This window comes from Bactrocera neohumeralis, chromosome 6 (assembly GCF_024586455.1).
Source record: "Bactrocera neohumeralis isolate Rockhampton chromosome 6, APGP_CSIRO_Bneo_wtdbg2-racon-allhic-juicebox.fasta_v2, whole genome shotgun sequence".
NCBI lineage: Eukaryota > Metazoa > Arthropoda > Insecta > Diptera > Tephritidae > Bactrocera > Bactrocera neohumeralis.
In genome coordinates this window covers 39,997,587-40,017,877 of record NC_065923.1, presented here as the reverse complement: position 1 = coordinate 40,017,877, position 20,291 = coordinate 39,997,587, and the positions used below count along the sequence as shown (strand labels likewise).

The 20,291-nt window shown below is 40.8% G+C and overlaps 1 protein-coding gene across 2 annotated transcripts in view; it reads left to right on the top strand.

Moving 5' to 3' along the window:
* The window catches only part of LOC126763580 (calcium uniporter protein, mitochondrial), a 190,116-nt gene that overhangs the window by 57,487 nt on the left and 112,338 nt on the right, over positions 1-20,291 (top strand). For both annotated transcript variants that reach the window (XM_050481220.1, XM_050481219.1), the window contains exon 2: positions 11,517-11,589. In XM_050481220.1, coding sequence (XP_050337177.1) covers positions 11,517-11,589 — 73 coding nt within the window. The remainder of the gene's footprint in view (positions 1-11,516; positions 11,590-20,291) is intronic.

Here is a 20,291-nt window from a genome sequence, read left to right as displayed (position 1 = left end):
ATTCTTAATCTTCGTCAGCCACCAATTTCTTTTAACATTTGTATTCACACCTTATTCATATCATTCTTGTATCCATTATTATAATATACGAAGCTGTAAAAAATAAACCGTACCAAAGGCTGTAGGCTTGGCATGAAAGGTAGTATTCTCTTGTTAAAAAAACATTCAGATTCACCAAAATCTTTCGAATGGTATCGAGCTCTCCTTCCATCTTTCTAACATTTTCCTGACGATTTTCGACACCACATCCTTCAGTTTTATTAAATTTTTTTCAGTTGAAGAAGTCGAAGGTCGTTTAAATCGAGGCATATCTTCAACGACCTTTCGACCGTCTTTGAAGGCTTTGTACCACTCACTTGCTTGTGCTTTTGGCATTGCACATTTTCAATGATTTAATATCTTCGCTTTAATTTTTAGTAATTGCATATTATATTCGGCGAATTTCAAGGAACCAGCAAAAAAGGGAGAAAGTATATTTTCGCCAATATCACATATAATACACACACGACTATGCTTTTGTGCTCTCTATAATTCAACAGCGGGCGATGAGTAGGCACATAGATAGTCCAAAAACTGAAAGAAGAAATTCGCAATTCGAGAGCGGGCAGATGTTAGCGCTTTATGTACTGTGAAGCGAATGATAATATAAATAATAAATTATTATATGGCTGACAGGCCACCGCGTTCTCATCGCTGCTGCTTTCTTTCTCGCCATTTGTGTCGGTGTCTCAGCTAATTTTGGCGTATTGCGAAGACTGCCACTTCAGCCGCCTGTCGGGGTATTCGGCTGTCTACTGAGCAATAAATTAAACCTTGTACAAGAGAACTTTTAGGCACATTTCTGCACAATTCATATACTTATGTAACTGCTTGCCATTGCGTTTAACACGCACGTAAGTATTTTTTGTTTAAATTAATATAATAGCTATATGAATAATATTCGTCTACCCTTCGATATCATCTCTTGGTATATTTTTGTTTGAATGAAGACATTAAAGAGATCCGATAATATATTTACATATGTACTTACATATGCCTATAAGCAAATATTATAATATTCTTATTTTATTTCGTTTTAATTCAATCTTTCATATAAGTACATATGTATGTGTGTACATTAGGGTCTACATTATTTTCCAATATTGGTTTTGTTGCAAAAGCCTTTTGAAGTTTCATTTTATGCCTTAAAAATAAGCTCCAACATAAACAAGCTTTTTGTTTTCAATTTCAACAGTGCCTGAGTCAAATTTCCTTTCCTTTGTATATAGCATTGAATTTTTTGATATTTTAGATACAGAAAGTAATTCTACAACATTCCAAAGACCATATTCTAATATCAAATTTTCCGCTTTACAAAAAAGGTTTCAATAATTGTTTTCATAGAAACATTATTTTCAGAGTTATACGCAGTTAAATTTATACAGCATCTCATATACTCGTACTGAGCATTCAAGTGATTTATACGTGCATTCTGTGTTGCTCATACGACACGGTGTACTATATGAACACAATACATTTAATTCAGTTAAAGTACGCATATAACTTTTACAGCAATAATTATGCGAAAAAAATCAACTTAATAAATAACGAACACCCTAATGTACATATGTACATAAATTTATTCGCCTTAATGCGTATTCATATTAAATTATTGTGCAGAAATTATAGCCATTGGCTGTACTCTTGGATTTTGCTGTATCCAGCTGCGAACCCACTGCTACGAGATAACCTCAGTTGTATGAATTTATATATGTATAAGACGTTGTGTATGTGTGCGTGCCCGCTCTGCCGTTAAGTGATAAAACGTGGATACAAGAATGATATGAATAAGGTGTGAATACAAATGTTAATGTGATCAAACAATTATGTCATATTTTTCTCGTCTGTGCTGCCTTATTACATCAAGAGCATTTCAAGCGAATATCGGGATGGAGCGCACTAAATAGTATGGATGGATAAAAAATTTATTTAATACGATAATAATTTAAGTGGATTTTTTCCTTCAATAAATTAAATATTCATATGGGCTTACGGTAAAAGCTCAGACAATTATAATACTAATATATGAAGATGCGACCAAGAGTTAACAGTATTTTTATGTAACCGAGATAGAAAAGTATGCTCCAATTAAGTTAATACTTCGTTTGCTTATTTCATTACGAAGGATGTAAATTAATGCTGTGTCTTATGCAAATGATCTTCACTAACATCCTCGGGCAAAACTTAGTACATAGATATGGCTTTCTCTGGTATGGAGGAATATGGACTAACCATTAATCTGGAAAAACCAGAACTCTCACTTCTTATAAGGAAGACACATCGAGCAGTTATATCGTCCCGCTCTACAAAGTAAAGCGAGTGCACCCACAAGCTCTCTTAAATATTTGAGACTATACGCACAAAGAAGCTCAGCTGTACTACGACTAACAAAGACTTTAAAACGCCTATCGAGAAGTCATTGTTCCATAATAAACAATAATTTTTTTATATTTCGGGCTTCGAGAACAAAAACAATTTTTAATCATCCAAAATCGCTTTATAGTTTTTCGAAATAATATCCGTAAAGTTTTATTCACTTTTGTTTGCATTTGAACTTATAGGCGAAGCACTTTTGGCACTCTGATTGAGGTATCTTCCAAACATGCTTTCTGAATGCTTCAACCGACTCTTTAGGTTTTAAAACACTTTGACATCTATGAGATTATCACGTATGGGAATAAAAAAAATTTAATCGGTGCCGAGTCAAGACTACATATATAATGGATGACTCGTCAAACCGAATTTTAAGTGCTGAAAAATATTTCAGTCAATATGTGAGAGCTCGCATTGTCGTGGTAAAGAGCGATCCGTCTCTGATGGTAGGTTTTCCCATTTTCTTGAAAGACCTTTGCCAGTTTTGTACCAAAATTTATTGCTCGAGGTTCCCTATTAAAAAAAAAGCACGCATAAACTTAAAGTTTAATAGATAGTGATTATTATCCTTCAAAAGAACATTCTTTTATATTTATTTTCTGAAGACTATTTCTTTCAAATATTGACCGCCTCAGATGGTCCATCCGTTGAGTTCAAAATTCGATGACCCGTTCGAGCATTTTGACTGGTAATTGGCGAATTATATGCGTGATGTTATTCCCACTAACGGTGTGATATAACGCGATCTTGGTAGCCAATCGACCGGCCCAAAACGTGAAATTATCTTCTCTCAATAAATCTACTGATTGGTGCGATATATTGTTGGAACCAAACGTCGCCGAGATCACCAGCTTCAATTTCAGGCAACAAATTGTCGATTATCATGGTACGATTACGGTCGCCATTGGCGGTTACGTTTTCACCGGCATCATTTTTGAAGAAATTCGGACCGATGTTTCCACCGGCCCACAAACCTCACCAAACCGTTGTTTTTTCTGGATGAAAAAGTAGTTATTAAGTCTCTTCAGGTCTGAAATGGGGCAATTTTGCTTGCTTATATACACATTGAGACAGAAATGGGGCTCATCGCTAAACAAAATTCGACTTGAAAACGTCGGAACTTGTTGGAACTTTTCAAGAGCACATAGAGCGAAGCGATGTCGCTTGGGATGGTCGAGCGGCTTCACTGTACTGAACACAAATCTATCTAAAAAAGTCTATTGAAAAAAGTACCTCTACTTGGAACACCCTTTACATGTAAACAAAATTTTCAACTGTAATAATTTCGATTTTCGTTTTTTAAAACCTCACACTTCGTGGCTTGTTCGTGAATTGTTAAAAACAATACTGTAACGATGTCTCATTCTTCATATTCTCCAAACATGCCTCCGATGTGAACATTTTCAATATAGATAAAATTCCTATTTCCAAAAATCGAGTAAAATTACGACGATTGTGCTTTTGGAGACTATTTATTTTATGAAACAGTAATTTACACGAGTCAGTGGTCAAACCCTGTTGAGCTTAATAACGTTCGGCGCTCCAAAGGTCAACAGCTGTCATCAATTTTAAACGTCAATGAACATAACTTTCCATAAAGTGTAAATAACTATGATTAAGGCAAAACAAGACACCTAAAAGCATACAAAAATCGAGAAATGTGCACGAAACCTTTGCCTCTAATTGTATTTCCAATTGTTGTTGCGCAGCTCAGAGGCAGTCGACTGGCTGAAAATAATTTGAACGCACTCGATGGTGAATATGTGCAGGCAACCGAACATTAATTTTAATTTTTTGTTTGTTCTCTTCAACAATAACAACAACACGTTTTGTTCGCTGGCGCCGCTTTTGTTTCTCACAACCGCCTGTTGGCAGTCGTCGGCGGAATTCCGCATTAAAAAAACATTGGCGCCCCGCCGCCATGTCTTTTGTGAGCAAGCGGCGCTCAAGCCATGAATGGCTTTCACAAGCGCCTGTTGTGTGGTTGTTGCAGCGTTCACAAATCCTTTGTTGATTTGTTTGCTTTATTTTGCGTATACTTATGCTTTGCGCTGCCAACAACAACGCCTTTCATTTCTGCATTTACGCTGCTTGTTTTGTGGTCGCGTGCCTTTGTTTAGCTGCAGCACTTCATGATCCGCATAGCGCGGCATTTGATCCTTCCACTGCAACTACTTGCCCTAATTTGGTTGCCAAACGCAGCGTTTTATCGCTTAGAAGTTGTTTTGGTGTTTTCATCTCACCGCCATTCATCTGGCCAAACAAACACATCCACATTTTTGTTGGCCTTCGCGCATTCTTGAGGCCTTTTGAAGTCCACATTATTTGCGAAATTTGTTAAGATTTTCACATTCATTTAAGCTCTTAAAATCCACTGGAAAATTCTTATTCGCATTCTTTTAATTGCCGAAGACTTAAACTTTGCTTGGCTCTGGCTATTTCGCCCTTGGTGTTTTGTGGCGCAGTCATTATTTTTATGGGGTTTTATGCTAAGTTTATTACGTTGCCTATTAAAAGTATTAAAACGGCGTTGGAGCGCTCTTTTAGTATCTTCGCGAGATTTTCACTGCCATCTTAATGGCAAATGAAAAGAAATGTAAGCAAAATTCCGTGCCACTTTGTATACGCACACAACGATCTTCAAGTTTCGCCATAATTATGTAACATTGTGGGCAGGCGCAGTGAGTCAAGCAGGTTGGACTGTTGGGATGCGAGAGATTGACACTTGGCGATTTACGCCCAGTACAAAACGGACTTGACTCCAAACATTCCATTTTGAGTTCCTCAGTTAGATGAAAGCACACACAGCGTCCATCACACCAATGAAAGTATTGAGCTTTCATTGTAACTTTTTATTCTACTTACCAAAAATGTTTTTGTTAAATCTTGTTTTTTCAACAAAAAATTACTAAAAATTTCAGCAAAACCAGTTTAATCCACCCTTTAGGCACTCATATAAGCTTACCTGCCGCAACAACAAATCTTAATTACAAATTCATTGCACCATTATGCTGCTGCCTTTCAACCAAAGTGGAAATTAAAGAAGTTGAAAAGTTTTTCCGTTATTATACATATAACTACGGAAACCGGTTTCGCTTTTCGAACTGAAAATAAAAGTTCGGAAATGTAGACTGTGAAAATTTAATGAAAAATTGTTGAGTTGAGTTAAGTTTTCCGCTAAAACTTTGTTTATGCAAAAAGCTCAAAATACCATTTATAACTTTTAGTGAGATAAATACGAAACTACTTAAGTATGTGTGATAGGCGGCTATAAAATGTAGAAAGAGTAAGCCATTCGTACAATAATTAAAATATAATAAATGTTTTTTGCATTTTCAGCTGTCTATAGACCGTTCAGTGTAATTGAAGTGATCGCTTATTTAAATATTAAATATAAATTAAATATCTCCACGTTTGATTTTTAGTAAAAGCTTAATGTCTTCCCATAACTGTTTGCATATTTCCGGTAAGGAGCATGAGAGTGTGGATCGAGGGTCGTATATATACTGAAAGCGGGCTAAAAAGTCCCGTCTTTATTCGAAAAAATGTTAGATACAAGCTTCTATTCTATCCAAGGTGACCGCAAACAAAAAATATATGGTAAAAAGAGTACTCTAGAGGAATATGCCATGGGCGTCTTTCTTGACATAAATGAGTATTCAGCAATGTCTCCAACAAGTCCATCATTAACAGTCTGAAAGCAGCCCGGATAGATTCCACTATCACAGCATGGAAAAACTCTACCTAACTGCAGGAAGGTTAAAGCGAAATGGAACAAAGCCAAATTAATCAGATTAGCGCAAACAGGAATTCCTCAGTAGCTGTACTGACCACTTCTCTTTCTAATGGCTTCTGAAAAAAGTTTGAAAGGAAAGCGCGCAATCTGAAAACCAATGCAGATGAAATAGTTTGACAAATGACAGGGAAGTTTCTAGACACAAACAGTACCGTAATAGACACCGCTCTGGGAATCACACACCGACGGATAGATACATAAAGTACTCTTTATGAAGGAGGTACAAAATCCTGACATGGCTAAAAATTCGGAAGCTCAACGGGGTTAAGTTAACAACTAAAGATCATACCAAGTAAATAAGAGTGTTTTTGGAAAGCAAACTGATGTGGAAACTCAATATGTAGGAGGGATCAAAAAAGGCCAGTGATGCCCTATATGTATGTAAGAAAATGCAAGGGTCTACATAGGGCCTACCACCTGGATTCATGCATTGATGTTACATAGCGGTGGTCAAGCCAATCTAGCTTTACGGTGTTTTGGGCTGGTGTACCGCTCTCAGCAAAATCTCAGAGATGATTTGGCAGTAAAAAAATATAAAAAGAAATTTGTCGTAGAGAACACTTGTTTTGGAAATAAATGACTTTGATTTTTAGAAGTAATGCCGTTTTTTCAGAGTAATATGTCAATGTATTTATATTGAATATAAATATCAAACACATGCCTTTACTTTGAGGTCTTATTTGAGAACTATCCCTCTAATATCTTCTTTCTTGGCGTAGATACCGCTTAGGCGGTTATAGCCGAGTTTACAACAGCACGCCAATCGTTCCTCTTTTTCGCTGTTTGGCGCCAATTGTAGATTCAAAGTTTAGCCAGGTCCTTCCCCACCTGAGTGTTTTCATCCATACGAACGACATGACCCAGCCAGCGTAGCTGCTGTCTTTTAATTCGCTGAACTATATCAATGTCGTGGTATAGCTCATCATTCCATCGACAGCGGTATTCGCCGTTGCCAATGCGCAAACGAACCATAAATCTTCCTCAGAACCTTTCTCTCAAAGGTTCGTAATACCGACTGATTAGATGTTGTCATCATTCATGCCTCTGCACCATATAACAGGACAGAGATGATGAGTGACTTGTGGAATTTGCTCTTTGTTCGTCGAGAGAAGACTTTACTTCTCAATTACGTACTCAGTCCGAAGTAGCACTTGTTGGCAAGAGTTATTCTGCGTTAGATTTCGAGGCTGACGTTGTTGTTGGTGGTAATGCTGGTCCCATGATAGACGAAATTATCTACGACTTCGAAGTTATGACTGTCAAGCATTGTTTTGATCTGTGTGTTTCTAGTAATAGAAAACACCGTGGATTTGAGCCTCCTTAGGCAGATACCCACGTTAAACCACATTGGATGCTGCCAAGTCATAAGGTGGCCCTTAATCTTTCTACGGTAGTTGCCGTTGATTGTGGGGCCCTCCGTTTTGAGGATTGGCAGAGCACACTTAAATTCCAATCGTTGGGCATTCTTTCGTCCGACCATATTCTACAAAGAAGCAGATGCATGCTCCTTATCAGTTCTTCCAGCAATACATCGGCCGCCGCCGCTTTGTTGTTCTTCTAACGGGTAATTGCTATTCGATCTTCTTCATGGTCGGTCCGTCGTCATCGATTGGAGAATTGGGTTCACAATCTTCTGGTGTTATGCTTTCACTGGCATTCAGCATGTGGGAGAAGTGTTCCCTCCATAATTTTAGTATGCTCTAGGCATCAGTCACTAGATCACCTCTGGGGGTTCTACAAGAGTACAATATAATGATATTCGGCTACGAATCGTCACTTAACTCGAAATTCCTAATATTTAATATTTTATGTTGAATATGCCCGCAAGCGACTCTCTTCTGCATTATTAAAAAATTCACATTGTCTGAAAATACTATGCCATACCGTTTGAAGAGTTAGTTTGAAAATTATTAATACAATTGAGGAATAAGATATGGTCGCAATGGGTCTTCTGTGGTTATTACTCATACCTTCATTACAAGATGTATTTTTGATATAATAATAAATCCTGGCGTAGGCTTTGAAAACATAATTTGTCTGTCATAATTTTCCCACGCGATTTTCCGTATAAAAAAAACTTATCGCAAATTTTACTCATGTATCTGTTTTCCGGCGAAATTTATCGCTTTTCTTTTCCCTTTGCGCTGCAAAATTTCAATAAATGTCTGGCAATTTTGCTTCTGTCTGATTTATTTTCGTGGTTGATTGAATACAACAGCCACACGGACGAACCCAACAGAAAAGTGAGGCATGATGAATGTATGTATAACACATGAACACACATGTACGTTTGTACGCATGTACTTTATGTGTGTACGAGCAACACGTAACCGTAAATAACCAACAACCAAATAATTGAGCAGGTAGGCAAAGTTAATTTAAAATTTCGCAACTGATATTTGGTGAGCCAAAGCCGATGGCTGCTCGATAAAACCAAATTGTATATTTCGCCTGAGCACATAAATATACACTTTACACTACATACATCGCTACGAAATGGTTGCACGTGTGATAGATAATCTCATATATAACACCTCCACTTGTCCTCCTCTCACTTTTACGCCTGGCACGTGATTTCCCTGGTCGGCGTTTAAGTTTAATTGAATTTATTCTCGAACTTTATAGGAGTTGGCAGGATGTGTGCACTTGGCAACCTGCTGAGAAATGCAAAGCCTCAAAATATCTACTCTCCTTTGAGAGAGTATGTAATTGTTATATACTTAAGTTGAAGAAAATTCAAAAGGCGAACACATTTTCTACATTCGAGCGACTTGTAAAACATGCTTTTTCGATACTACGCATCTATCATACAAAACTTAAGATATTACAGCTTTATTTTTCATACAGGGTGCGTACCATCACTCTGACATTTTCAGGGAATATCCTACCAGTAATTTATAATCCCTTGGGAAATTTTCACAATGTTGTCTTTAGGTGATTTGTTAAATGGAACAGTTTCAACAGCTCTAGCCTGATCTTAAAATTAATGTGAAAACTGAGCTAATACCACATCATCTTCGCTCTTCTTTTACTCTTTTTTACTACCCCGTTCTGGGTAATGCTCATTATCCAGAAGCAGTAAAAAAATCACTTTAATGCACTTCCCTACAGGGCTTTCTTCGCATACTCGTATGTGGTTCGTGGTACTTAAAAGTTCGCTCTTTCAACCTGTTGCTCTATGGGTGAGTAGAAGGCCATTATTTAACTTGACATATCTTTGAAATTTACGACATGCAACTAATTTGTAGCTGTAATTTAATTAATTGCATCTTAATTTTCGAGATATGAACGCGATTTCGCAATGTAATGCATACTTTTAGGCTCCAATTAAACGACTGATTTCATTCCTGTGATTAAATTTATATGCCATATTTCTGCGCATTAACAAATTCATTAAGCACATTGCGCAAAGGAACGACTAAGCTTGGGTATAACCGAAGATTTTATGCTACCATAACTTACAAAGACCAAAGTCGGCGATATACCACATATTATTAATAACAGGAAAACTTGCCGGTTTTTATTACCTAAAACGCCATCACCAATATATAAAAAAATAAACATACATACTCATATATTACTATGAGCAAAACATAGTAAGAAAATGTATGAAAATAATCATAAATTCAGAACCAATTCACTTTTGCTCGATATGACCACTTTTTGTCTTAACTATGGCCTTGAGATGGTCAAAAAACTAATCGCAAGCTGCCCGAATGTGACTTGCCGGTATTTTGGCCCACTCACAGACAATGGCTTTCTTCAGCATCTCGAGACTGGTGTATTTTTTACTTCGGACCTTGCTCCCCAAAATGGCATAGAGAGAATAATCCATTGGATTCGCATCTGGTGAATTCGAGAGCCATTGTGTGGTCGTAATGAAGTTCGGAACGTTGTTTTTCAGCCATTCTTGGTTCACTCGTGCTTAGTGAGACGGTGCTGAGTCTTGTTGAAGCGTCCATGGTTTGCGACCGAAATATTTGTTTGTCCACGACTTCAAAGCAGCCTCCAGAACATTCGGCAGTGATTTCCAAAAAATGCGATGGACGGGACAAGGACTGAGGCGAGTATGTCCTTGTTGCATTTACTGCAGTGGCCATATAAAGGAGCGTAAATTCGGTGTGGGGGAGAAACTAAGTCGCAGAGCCCTGGCATTTACTCCGGTGAATGAACAGCTACTAACAAACCGCATCAATCACAGCAACTCGGACTGACGTATGAAACGAACGCAAAATCTTAAATTGAAAGCGTACAAAATACAGCTTGTGCAAGAACTGAAGTGATTCGACCTTACCTAGCGACATCGCCTCGCTTTATGTGGTTTTGAAAAGTTCTAAGAAGATCCGACGTTTTCGACCCAGGTTTTGTTCAGCGCAGAGGCTCAATGAGTATGTAAACGAGCTAAAATTCCGCATTTAATACGAAGAGCAACCTGAAGAGACTCGAAAGCAACCATTTAATCTAGAAAAAACAATGGTTTGGTGTAGTTTGTAAAGTCTAAAGTCTATGCAGACAAACCCGCTTTTATTCAGGCCTTGGAGAAAAACATCACGTATGTCACTCGGCAGCTACCAATCGAAATGCTTGAACAAGTCATCGAGAATTGAACTCAACGGTTGTACCATCTGAGACTTAGCCGCGGTCAACATTTGAAAGCGATAATCTTCAAAAAATGAATACCAAAGAATGTTCTTTGAATGATGATAAACATTCCACACTAAATTTGATGTTTCTTTGTTTTTCCTTTAGAAAAAAACCAAGGAACCTAGAAATGGGTCAACCTTTATATGGGTTAAAGTATGATATATTATACTGATACTAAGTGAACATATTGTTTTAGGCAAAATCTGGTTTGTTAGAAACAAATTATGTAATCAGCACCATATCTCCAATTATTGTATTTATATGCAACATCATTTTCGAAGGCACGCGAACATAGGTCTTCCTTATTGCTGTAATTTTGCCATTGGTGGTTGGTCTTTTATATTTTTCTTAACAAATGCGAGAATATAAAAGTTTTGGCAACATCCTCTTTGTTGCACACTCCTTGAAGCCATCTATTCATTTCCTCGTATTCATTTTGGAAATTTGAATTTCAGATTACATTATCACAATTTTTACACAGTTATCTTGAATAGCTGCTGCTTTGGCTATGCCAACACAATTTATATGCGGCAATTTGCATGGATAAAAATATTTCTGTCAAAAATTTACATATTTTAAAAGTACACAACAAAAACAAACTGTCTTTTCTATCATGTTGATAACATTGGACTATATTTCCTGTCTTCTCTCGCCTCTTTTTCAGAATTCGTGGAGCACACGGAGATATTGTAAACAGAGCAACGACACGTCAAAGGACGAGCAACAACAACGCACAGGTAAGCGATAACGAAGCTGTATGTGTGTGTGTACAGTGCATGTGTGCGCATCCAGTTAAGTTTAGATTTACACACGTTCCCGTTAACGGATATACGATGAGTACATAACAACTTAAAACAGCTGCCAGCACCAATGATCTGTCGACTGGTTTCTGCACATTGCGGCATGTGCCAACACTTGCAGCACATTGCGGCAGCAGCTTATTGTGCCTATACAGACACACAGCCACTCAATGTCACTCGCTGTTAATTAAATTCGGTCGGTCGGAGTACCCTTGGAATAACAATGGCTGTTGTTGACATATACTCTGGCAAATGTCTGTATATGGTTGCATATATTATTGTATGTGGTATATCGGCCTTATCATGTCATTATCTGAAGTGCATGGCTGCGTAGGCGCGTAGAGGATTAATTGGTGGCAAGCGACCGAAAGCGATATGTTTTCAAGTGAGCTTAGTTCCGAAAAAAAACCCTTAAAAATGTTTTAAGCTAGTTCCATAAAAAACATAAAATCCGTTATCTTCGGTTACATCGATGTAATAATCTGCAAAACTGAGGAAGATGTTCACGTACATACAAGTATATACAGACGGACCAACTGACATCGTCATTTATATAAATATTTTATAGGGCCTCCGAAGCTTTAGCATCTCATCTCACACATCAATCCACATTTTAGTATCGACTGCACTTTCATATAGGCCCCAGCCGGACCTAAGAACCCTAACAATTTGCGGCAGAGATGGTTAGTGAAGCCAAATATCTGAGTCGCACTCTGGATTCTACTTTTCGGTGGACGAGGCATAGGGATCTGGCCAACTCACACCGCTTCACCACTTATCAATGAAACAGCTAAAGGTACAATACTTCAAATGACAGCAAAAGGGTATAGCAGAATATAAACCGGATGCAGGACCGCGTACCAAATTTTCCATTCCTACGACACGCAGTCTGAGCAAAATCCAGATATTTGGAGAACTCATTGCTATAAGTCGGTTAGATAATATTTAACTCAACTATCGCAATATATATCGACTATACTCAGCGATAGTTAAAACGTTCTCAGCTTATGAGATTATTTATATTTGCACAGGAATGTATAGAATGGCTGAGCAGCCTATCTTTTCGTAAAAAAATGCACCTAATCCATCATCGGTGCTATCGTCACAGCAGCGGTATGTGCCAATTGCAGGTCACTAAGAACCCTCTAAGGAACCGTCGCCCACCCTGGGACCGCGTTTGCATTACTTCAGGGTGGCGTTCCATTTTTCTCATTGAGAGATTTACATCTGCGCACCTGCGTCCAGGTCCCGCTTTTTGATGCGTAGCACGATTGCTGCGTATTTCTGGATAATCCCCCAGTTTGTTTCGCTCTCCAACATGACGCTGATTACATTGTCAGCGTTTATTGGCCCGACCAGGTCTTCTACGACGGTGCGTTCTCCTTGCCAGCGCTCACATTCAAAGAATGTGTGTTCAGCGTCGTCCTCTGTCGCGTCGTTGTATGGGCATGACGGCTCTTCGACTTTTCCCATTCTGTAGAGGTACTTTTTGAAGTATCCGTGGCCGGATAACAGCTGAGTTGTGTAAAAGTCTACTTCTCCGAATTTACGACTTGTCCATAAATCTAGGTCTTTTATCAGCCTGGCCGTCCATCTGCCGCGACTTTCATTCTCCCATCTTTGTTGCCATGATGTTATCGTATCTTTCCTTATTTGTTGAATTACGCCCATGTTATTGCCGGGTGATTTCTTTAGCTCCCACAGCTTTTTCCTTTCATATGCCAGTAGGTCGATTGGAGCATTGCCGCTTATAACTAATATTGCGTCGCCTGATACTGTTCTGTAGGCTGATGCAACTCTGAGGGCTGCGGTGCGGTACACTCTGGCCACTGCCTTACGCCGGTTTTCCTTTTTAAGCGCGTCTGCCCAGATTTCGGCTCCGTATAATAGGACGCTGATTGTCGTCGACATTAGGAGCTTTCTCTTTCCTTGGCTGGGGCCTCCTATGTTAGCCATTAATCGGCTCAGTTGGGACGTGATCTTCGCTGCCTTACCTGCGGCGTGCTGGATTTGTGCCCAGAAGGTTAGTCTGGGGTCCAGTCTTACGCCTAGGTAGTTAACTGCCTTTTTTGTCCTAAGAATATCCGCAGTCGTGTGCATGCTTATCTCCAGAGGTATGTGCTTGTTTGTTAGCAGCAGTAGCTCAGTTTTCTCCGTAGCGAGCTGGAGGCTGTGTGTGTCGAGCCATGCTTGCGTCCGTATCATGACCTGGTTCAGTTTTCTTCTCGCTTCTTCTGTATCCCTCGCTGTGATTACTGCTGCAATGTCGTCCGCATAGCCAATTAGATACGATTCATCTGGCATTTCTAGTTTTAATATTTCGTCATAACTGATGTTCCACAGGTCTGGGCCTAGAATGGATCCTTGTGCTGCCCCTGACGTCACTGCTTTTTGTCGTGATCCCTCTTTAGTTTCGTACAGCAGTTTCCTGTTACTTAGGTAGCTCCGCACCACAGCCCTGAGGTAGTCAGGTATATTGAAGCTATTTTCGAGGGCGTCGATCATATCTACCCATCTAGCGCTGTTGAAGGCGTTTCGTACATCTAGAGTCGCCAGCAACACTATTCTTTTGTATTTATGCCATCTGCGCTGTGCTGCTTCTACGCTTTCTATGACGCATTTTATGGCTCCTATGGTTGATCTGCCGGGTCTAAAGCCGTGTTGTCTAGGCGACAGTCCTCCAGCTTCGTTGATAGCCGCTTCGAGTCTGGGTTTAAGTAGGCTTTCGTACAGCTTTCCCGCTGTGTCAAGCATGCATAATGGCCGGTATGCTGATGGCGAATTGGGGTCTCCTTTTCCCTTACTGATTAGCACCAGCCGTTGCTTTTTCCAGGGTTCAGGGAATATTCCGGCTTCAAGGCAGGCGTTGTACATATTCAGTAGTACTCCTGGGCGTTCTGCAGCGATTATTTTGAGGACTTCTGCTGGGATCCCGTCCGGGCCGGGTGATTTGTTCGCCTTGAGCTTGCCGGTGGCTACTTGCAGCTCTTCAAGGGTGAACTGAGGGATTTCCGCAGTGCTTAGAGTTTGTTCTGGATCACTGGCTCTTGTTTCGTGTGTGGGGAATAGTGCGTTCACGATGTGTTCCATTTTGGCAGCGGTTACGTCAGGTGGCTTTGCTCGAGCGCCGAGTTTTTTCATCACTATTTTGTACCCTAGCCCCCAGGGGTTTCTGTTTATATCCTCCCGTAGTTCCTCCCATTTTTTCTTTTTGTCGTCGACTTTTTATTTCGGCTTTGCTCGTCGTCGATGGCGTGCTTCAGCTCCTTTTTTGCTGCTTTGTATTGCTCGGCTTCTTGGGGTGCGGCTCCTCTGCGCCTGGATCTCGTGTAAGATCTGCGAAGGCGGAGGCACGTGCGTCTGAGTTCGGCGATGTTTTCAGTCCACCAGTAAACTGCTGCTTTACGTTTGCTGTGGGTAGCCTTGGGCATTGATTTTTGGCAGGCTTTGGTTATATTACGCATTGTGTGCTCGACTGTTTTTCTTGCTATAAGGGAGGGGCCGCTAGATGGGTTCTGCTCGTCTATTGCGGCGATTAATTTCGATGTGTCTAGCTTCGAAATGTTCCACTTTCGTGTTCCACTATATTTTCTGAGCTGGTGAGCGTTTCTTCCAGTGTCGATCATGAAAGAGATGTAGTGATGATCACTGCCAGTGTAGTCCTCCAGGACTTTCCAATTATTTATTGAGCCTGCCATGCGTTCTGTTGATAGGGTGATGTCTGGTGTGGTTTCCTCGCATCCCGGTCTTCTGAACGTGGTTGCATTTCCCGTGTTGAGCACTATTAGACCTAGCCGCGCAGCCATTTCTAGAATTCTCTTTCCTCTCGAGTCAGTGTTTGGCATACCCCACTCTACGGCTCTGGCGTTTAGGTCTCCGGCGATAATCAATTGGCCTTCTATAGTCCTGGCTGTATCCTCTATATTGTCGAGCTTTTCTTGGAATTCCTGTGTACTATCGCTTGGCGTCAAGTAGCAGCTAATTACTGTAAAAATTTCGCACTTGGCCCACACGAAACCGTTGCCGTTCCCATTGCTTACAGTGGTGGCGTTACTCCCTGGTGGTAGCCATATAGCGGCGGTTGAGCTGCTATCTTCTAGCCATGTGCCTGTCTCTTTCTTTTTGTATTGCTCGCTTATGATGATTATCTCGTAGTCATTTTCCATCACCATTTGCGAGAGTAGTGCGTCAGCGGCCTTGCATCTATGCATGTTGGCTTGTAGGATCTTCATCTGTTTCGGTAATTCCTATATACCGAGCATTTTGCGGAGCCCGGAATGTGATCGGCTTTTTCGAGTTTTGCCTCTTCGCAGAGGCAGCATGAAGGGGGCTTTGTGCACTCTTTTAATTTGTGCCCTGGTTGGCCGCATTTAATGCAGACGCCTTGTCCTCTTCTATCGGGCCCTTTGCAATCCCAGGTTAAGTGCCCTGGTCCAAAGCACCGGAAGCACCTTTTGGGGGTTTCTTTTAGCCGCAGTCGGCAATAAACCCATCCAATTTTGATGCGTGCCTGTCGCATCAGTGTGTCTGCCCTATCTTGGTCCATCGTTATGTATGCCCTTACCTGCTCTCTTGTGTTTGGAGCTGTTATATTAATTAATAAGTCATCGGTGGGGTCTTGTAGCGCTTCTTTGACAGCCGCTGCAACTTCCTCTTTTGTGGTGAGCGAGTCGAGGTCTCTGATTTCTATGGTAGCCTTAGTTTTAAGGTCGGCGACAGTTGCAGTCTCTTTAAGTGTGGACTTAAGTGCCTCACAGAAGCTGGCCTTTGTGGACTGCCCCTTCTCTAGCTCTAGTAATAGGGCCCCGGCTCTTGTTTTGCGGATCCCCTTGATCTTGACCTCTGCTTCTTTAAGATCTACCTTACTACGGATATTCTTGAGGACTTCGGCGTAGCTATTCCCTTCTGCTGGCTTTATTATAACGGCCTCTGTTTGTCGTTTAGGCCTATTATTCCCTTTCTGGCTTGCGGCCATGTTGTTGCTTTGTTGCCTCTTGTTTGCGTTTTTGGGCGCTTCTTCGGTCGTTCCTTCGTTTGCGTGGGTCTTTCTAGGTTTTTTAGGCAAAACTTTTTGCCACTGGCCGTCGTTTTCATGTCGTGGTCGCACCGTTTCTCGCGGCTCGACTGGGCTTGTCGCACGGCGCTTCGAAGCTGCTGACTCGGGGGTCGTGATGCGTCTGCTTAAGTGTGCTCGCCTTTTTTCGTTCTCTGCGGTGAGCCAGTTTCTGCGGTAGCTCTTTATGACGTCGAAGAGTTCGTCTAGCTGTGCCGCTCCATTCTTGACGTCCATGCTGACGTTCTTTTGTTTTGCCATCGCCAATTTCATTTTTTGCACTATACCCTTGCACTTTTCTAGGGATTCCTCTTCTGCCCGTCTCATTTGGGTGATGTACTCTTGTTTCGGCGAGTTTTGAGTTCCTTCTTTAGCGACAACTGGGGTGCTCTTCCCTTCTGCTTGTTTTGCCGGTGCTGCTTGTGTGACCGGAGTCTCCTTTAGGACTGTCTTTTCTCCATTTTTTTCTGTCTGTTTTGGAGTGGCGATGAGTACGGGGGACCTGAGTACCCTACTGCTTCTACGGAAGGCTGTCCCGTATTCCTCTTCTTGGCCATCTTTGCTTTGTTGTTCTTTTTGTTGTGGTTTTTGTTGTTGTTGCGGTGTGTTCATTTTTTTCTATTGGGTCTCCGCTTCAAGCCGCTATCTCCGCACGTTGTAACAGTCGCCCTTAATGAACCCCGTGGTTATCTATGCAAGCGAAGCCACGGGAGGCCACGCGAGGGTTGACACAAGTCCTTATGGGAGCTTGTGTTCAGAGCCGGGTTCGGGCGCGAATCAGGAGCTCGTCTCAACTGAACCTGTACGGCCAAAGAAATTTTGGCGACGTGCATTGAACGTACTTGAAGACCTGCCATGGTTTTAACGAGACGGAGGTGAGGGCAGTATTAGCCTGCCAGCCATTTCGATAAGATGTCACTCCTATCTACTGAGGTGGCAGAATACTGCCCCCCCAGCCCTTTGTCAATCTGTTCCATATCGGTTTTCCAGTACACCATAATCAGAATTTTACTGGTCTCAATTCTGATGGGCTTTTGCCCAGGGTTTTTCGTCGTCTTCTGTTCCCTCGTCGCTTTGTTGCCTCCCTCTCTTGGGTAGGTTCTCCCTCGGTGCAGCCCCGGTTGGGGGTTGTGGACGCTTATTTTAAGGCGGCATCTTCTCGCCTCTTCGCGGGAGGTTCATTGGGCGCGTGAGGCGTTTTGAGCCAAGCCCTCCTCTCCTGCAGCTCTTGGTCAGCCCTACCATACGGGAGAGCAGTGCGCGCACATTATATTACTGATAAACGATAATATATGTTGCTAGCAAATAACTTAAGATTTAAACAAGTACTATTATATACTACTGATAATAATATATGCATATGCTAACCTACATATATGATTTTATATTATAGTATCAAACTTAAGAACAAATTTAAACAAGTAAGGAAGGGCTAAGTTCGGGTGTCACCGAACATTTTATACTCTCGCATGATAAAGTGATAATAGAGATTTCATTATACGTCATTTAGATATTTTTCAAATACCGTATTTGTGTAAAGTTAAGCTATCATCATTGGTTCCTAATGTATATACTCGTATTATACAGAGAAGGTATCAGATGGAATTCAAAATAGCGTTATATTGGAAGAAGGCGTGGTTGTGAACCGATTTCACCCATATTTCGTACATGTCATCAGGGTGTTAAGAAAATATTATATACCGAATTTCATTGAAATCGGTTTGGTAGTTCCTGAGATATGGTTTTTGGTCCATAAGTGGGCGAGGCCACGCCCATTTTCAATTTTTAAAAAAAGCCTGGGTGCAGCTTCCTTCTGCCATTTTTTCCGTGAAATTTAGTGTTTCTGACGTTTTTTGTCAGTCGGTTAACGCACTTTTAGTCATTTTCAACATAACCTTTGTGTGGGAGGTGGGCGTGGTTATTATCCGATTTCTTCCATTTTTGAACTGTATATGGAAATGCCTGAAGGAAACGACTCTGTAGAGTTTGGTTGACAAGCGGCATCGCTACGCTCTATGGAGTCTTCAAAAGTTCAAAGAAGATGTGACGCTTTCGAGCCAAATTTTGTGCAGCGATGAAGCCCATTTCTGGCTCGCTGGGTATGTAAACAAGCAAAATTGACACATTTGGGTCGAAAAGCAACCTGAAGAGATTCAAGAGCTGTCATTTCATCTAGAAAAAACAACGGTTTGGTGTGGTTTGTGGGCCGGTGGAATCATTGGTCCATATTTCTTCAAAAATGAGGCCTTCAATAGCGACCTTTATCGCGCCATGATAACTAACTATTTTATGTCTGAAATTGAAGTTCGTGATTTCGACGCCACTTCCTACACATCGCATAAATTAATAGATTTATTGAGAGAACACTTCATCGGGCAGCTAATTTAACGTTTCAATCGGTCAATTGCTCGTGTCAATCAAGATCGTGTTATATCACACCGTTAGACTTTTTTCTATGGGAATATATACTCGTAAAAAGGCTACAGTCTATGCGGATAATCCCATTTCGATGCAGCCCTTGGAACGAAACATCACTCGTGTCATTCGCCCGTTACCAGTCGAAATGGTCGAACGAGTCAACGAAAACTGAACTCAACGGATGGACCTTCTAAAATGTAGCCGCGGCCAACATTTGAAAGAGATAACCTTCAATATGAAATAAATTTTTGTCCGATAAAGTAACTGTATATGTATTGATTTTATTTTATAGATATATTTGTAGATTTAATTACACAATGTAGTACATAATTTTATCTTAATTGCGAAGTGTGCATAAAACTTTGGAATGACTACTTTTGGCATTTGTCGTGGCAATCGCCAAGCGACTTTTACTCCTGTGCAAGTCACTAATTTGTTGTTTTTGGTATTTGCTTTTAATAAATAAAGAGATATATGTTTAGATGTATGAATCGAAGTGCAAGAAGCAACACGTTCAGATAGCACAATATTTATATGAAAACTCGTAATTTACAGATAAATTCCCTACACCGTTATCGTTGTCGTTTTACATTACCGATAAATTCCATGCTATTAGACGGAGAAGTCAATTACGCTCAGATAGCGCTGCGCATTACGGCAAATGTAAATTAATTTAAAGCACTTAACCACTAAAGGGATAACATAAATATACTTATTATAGGATGAATAGGAGAAACGCACGCACAACCTCACAACTTATCCTCGAGGCTGTCGTAGTCGTAGCATTCGCTGCCAAGTTTCGATTTACGGCCATCGTCTTCTTCATCCTCGTCTTCGTCGTAGCGCATGGCCGCATCGTTGGCGCCATTTAATGACATCGTCGTAGACAAATCGCTATAGACAGGCTGTTGCTCCGCCCGCTGCTCTTGTTGTTGCGGTGGCTGCGATTGTCCCTCGCGTTTCGCCTCCTCGCGGCGTTTTTCGTTTTCAATTAACTTTTCGAAATCCTTTGTCGGATCGTAAACTTCGAATTCCTCAAATTCGATATCATCGTATTTGCGCTTCTCAAAGAGACTCTTGTCATTAGCTACATAATGGCGTACCACACTTTTGTCTAAAAGCGCCGTTGTGTTTGTTGTTATAACGGTTGTTACACTGCTGCCGCGGC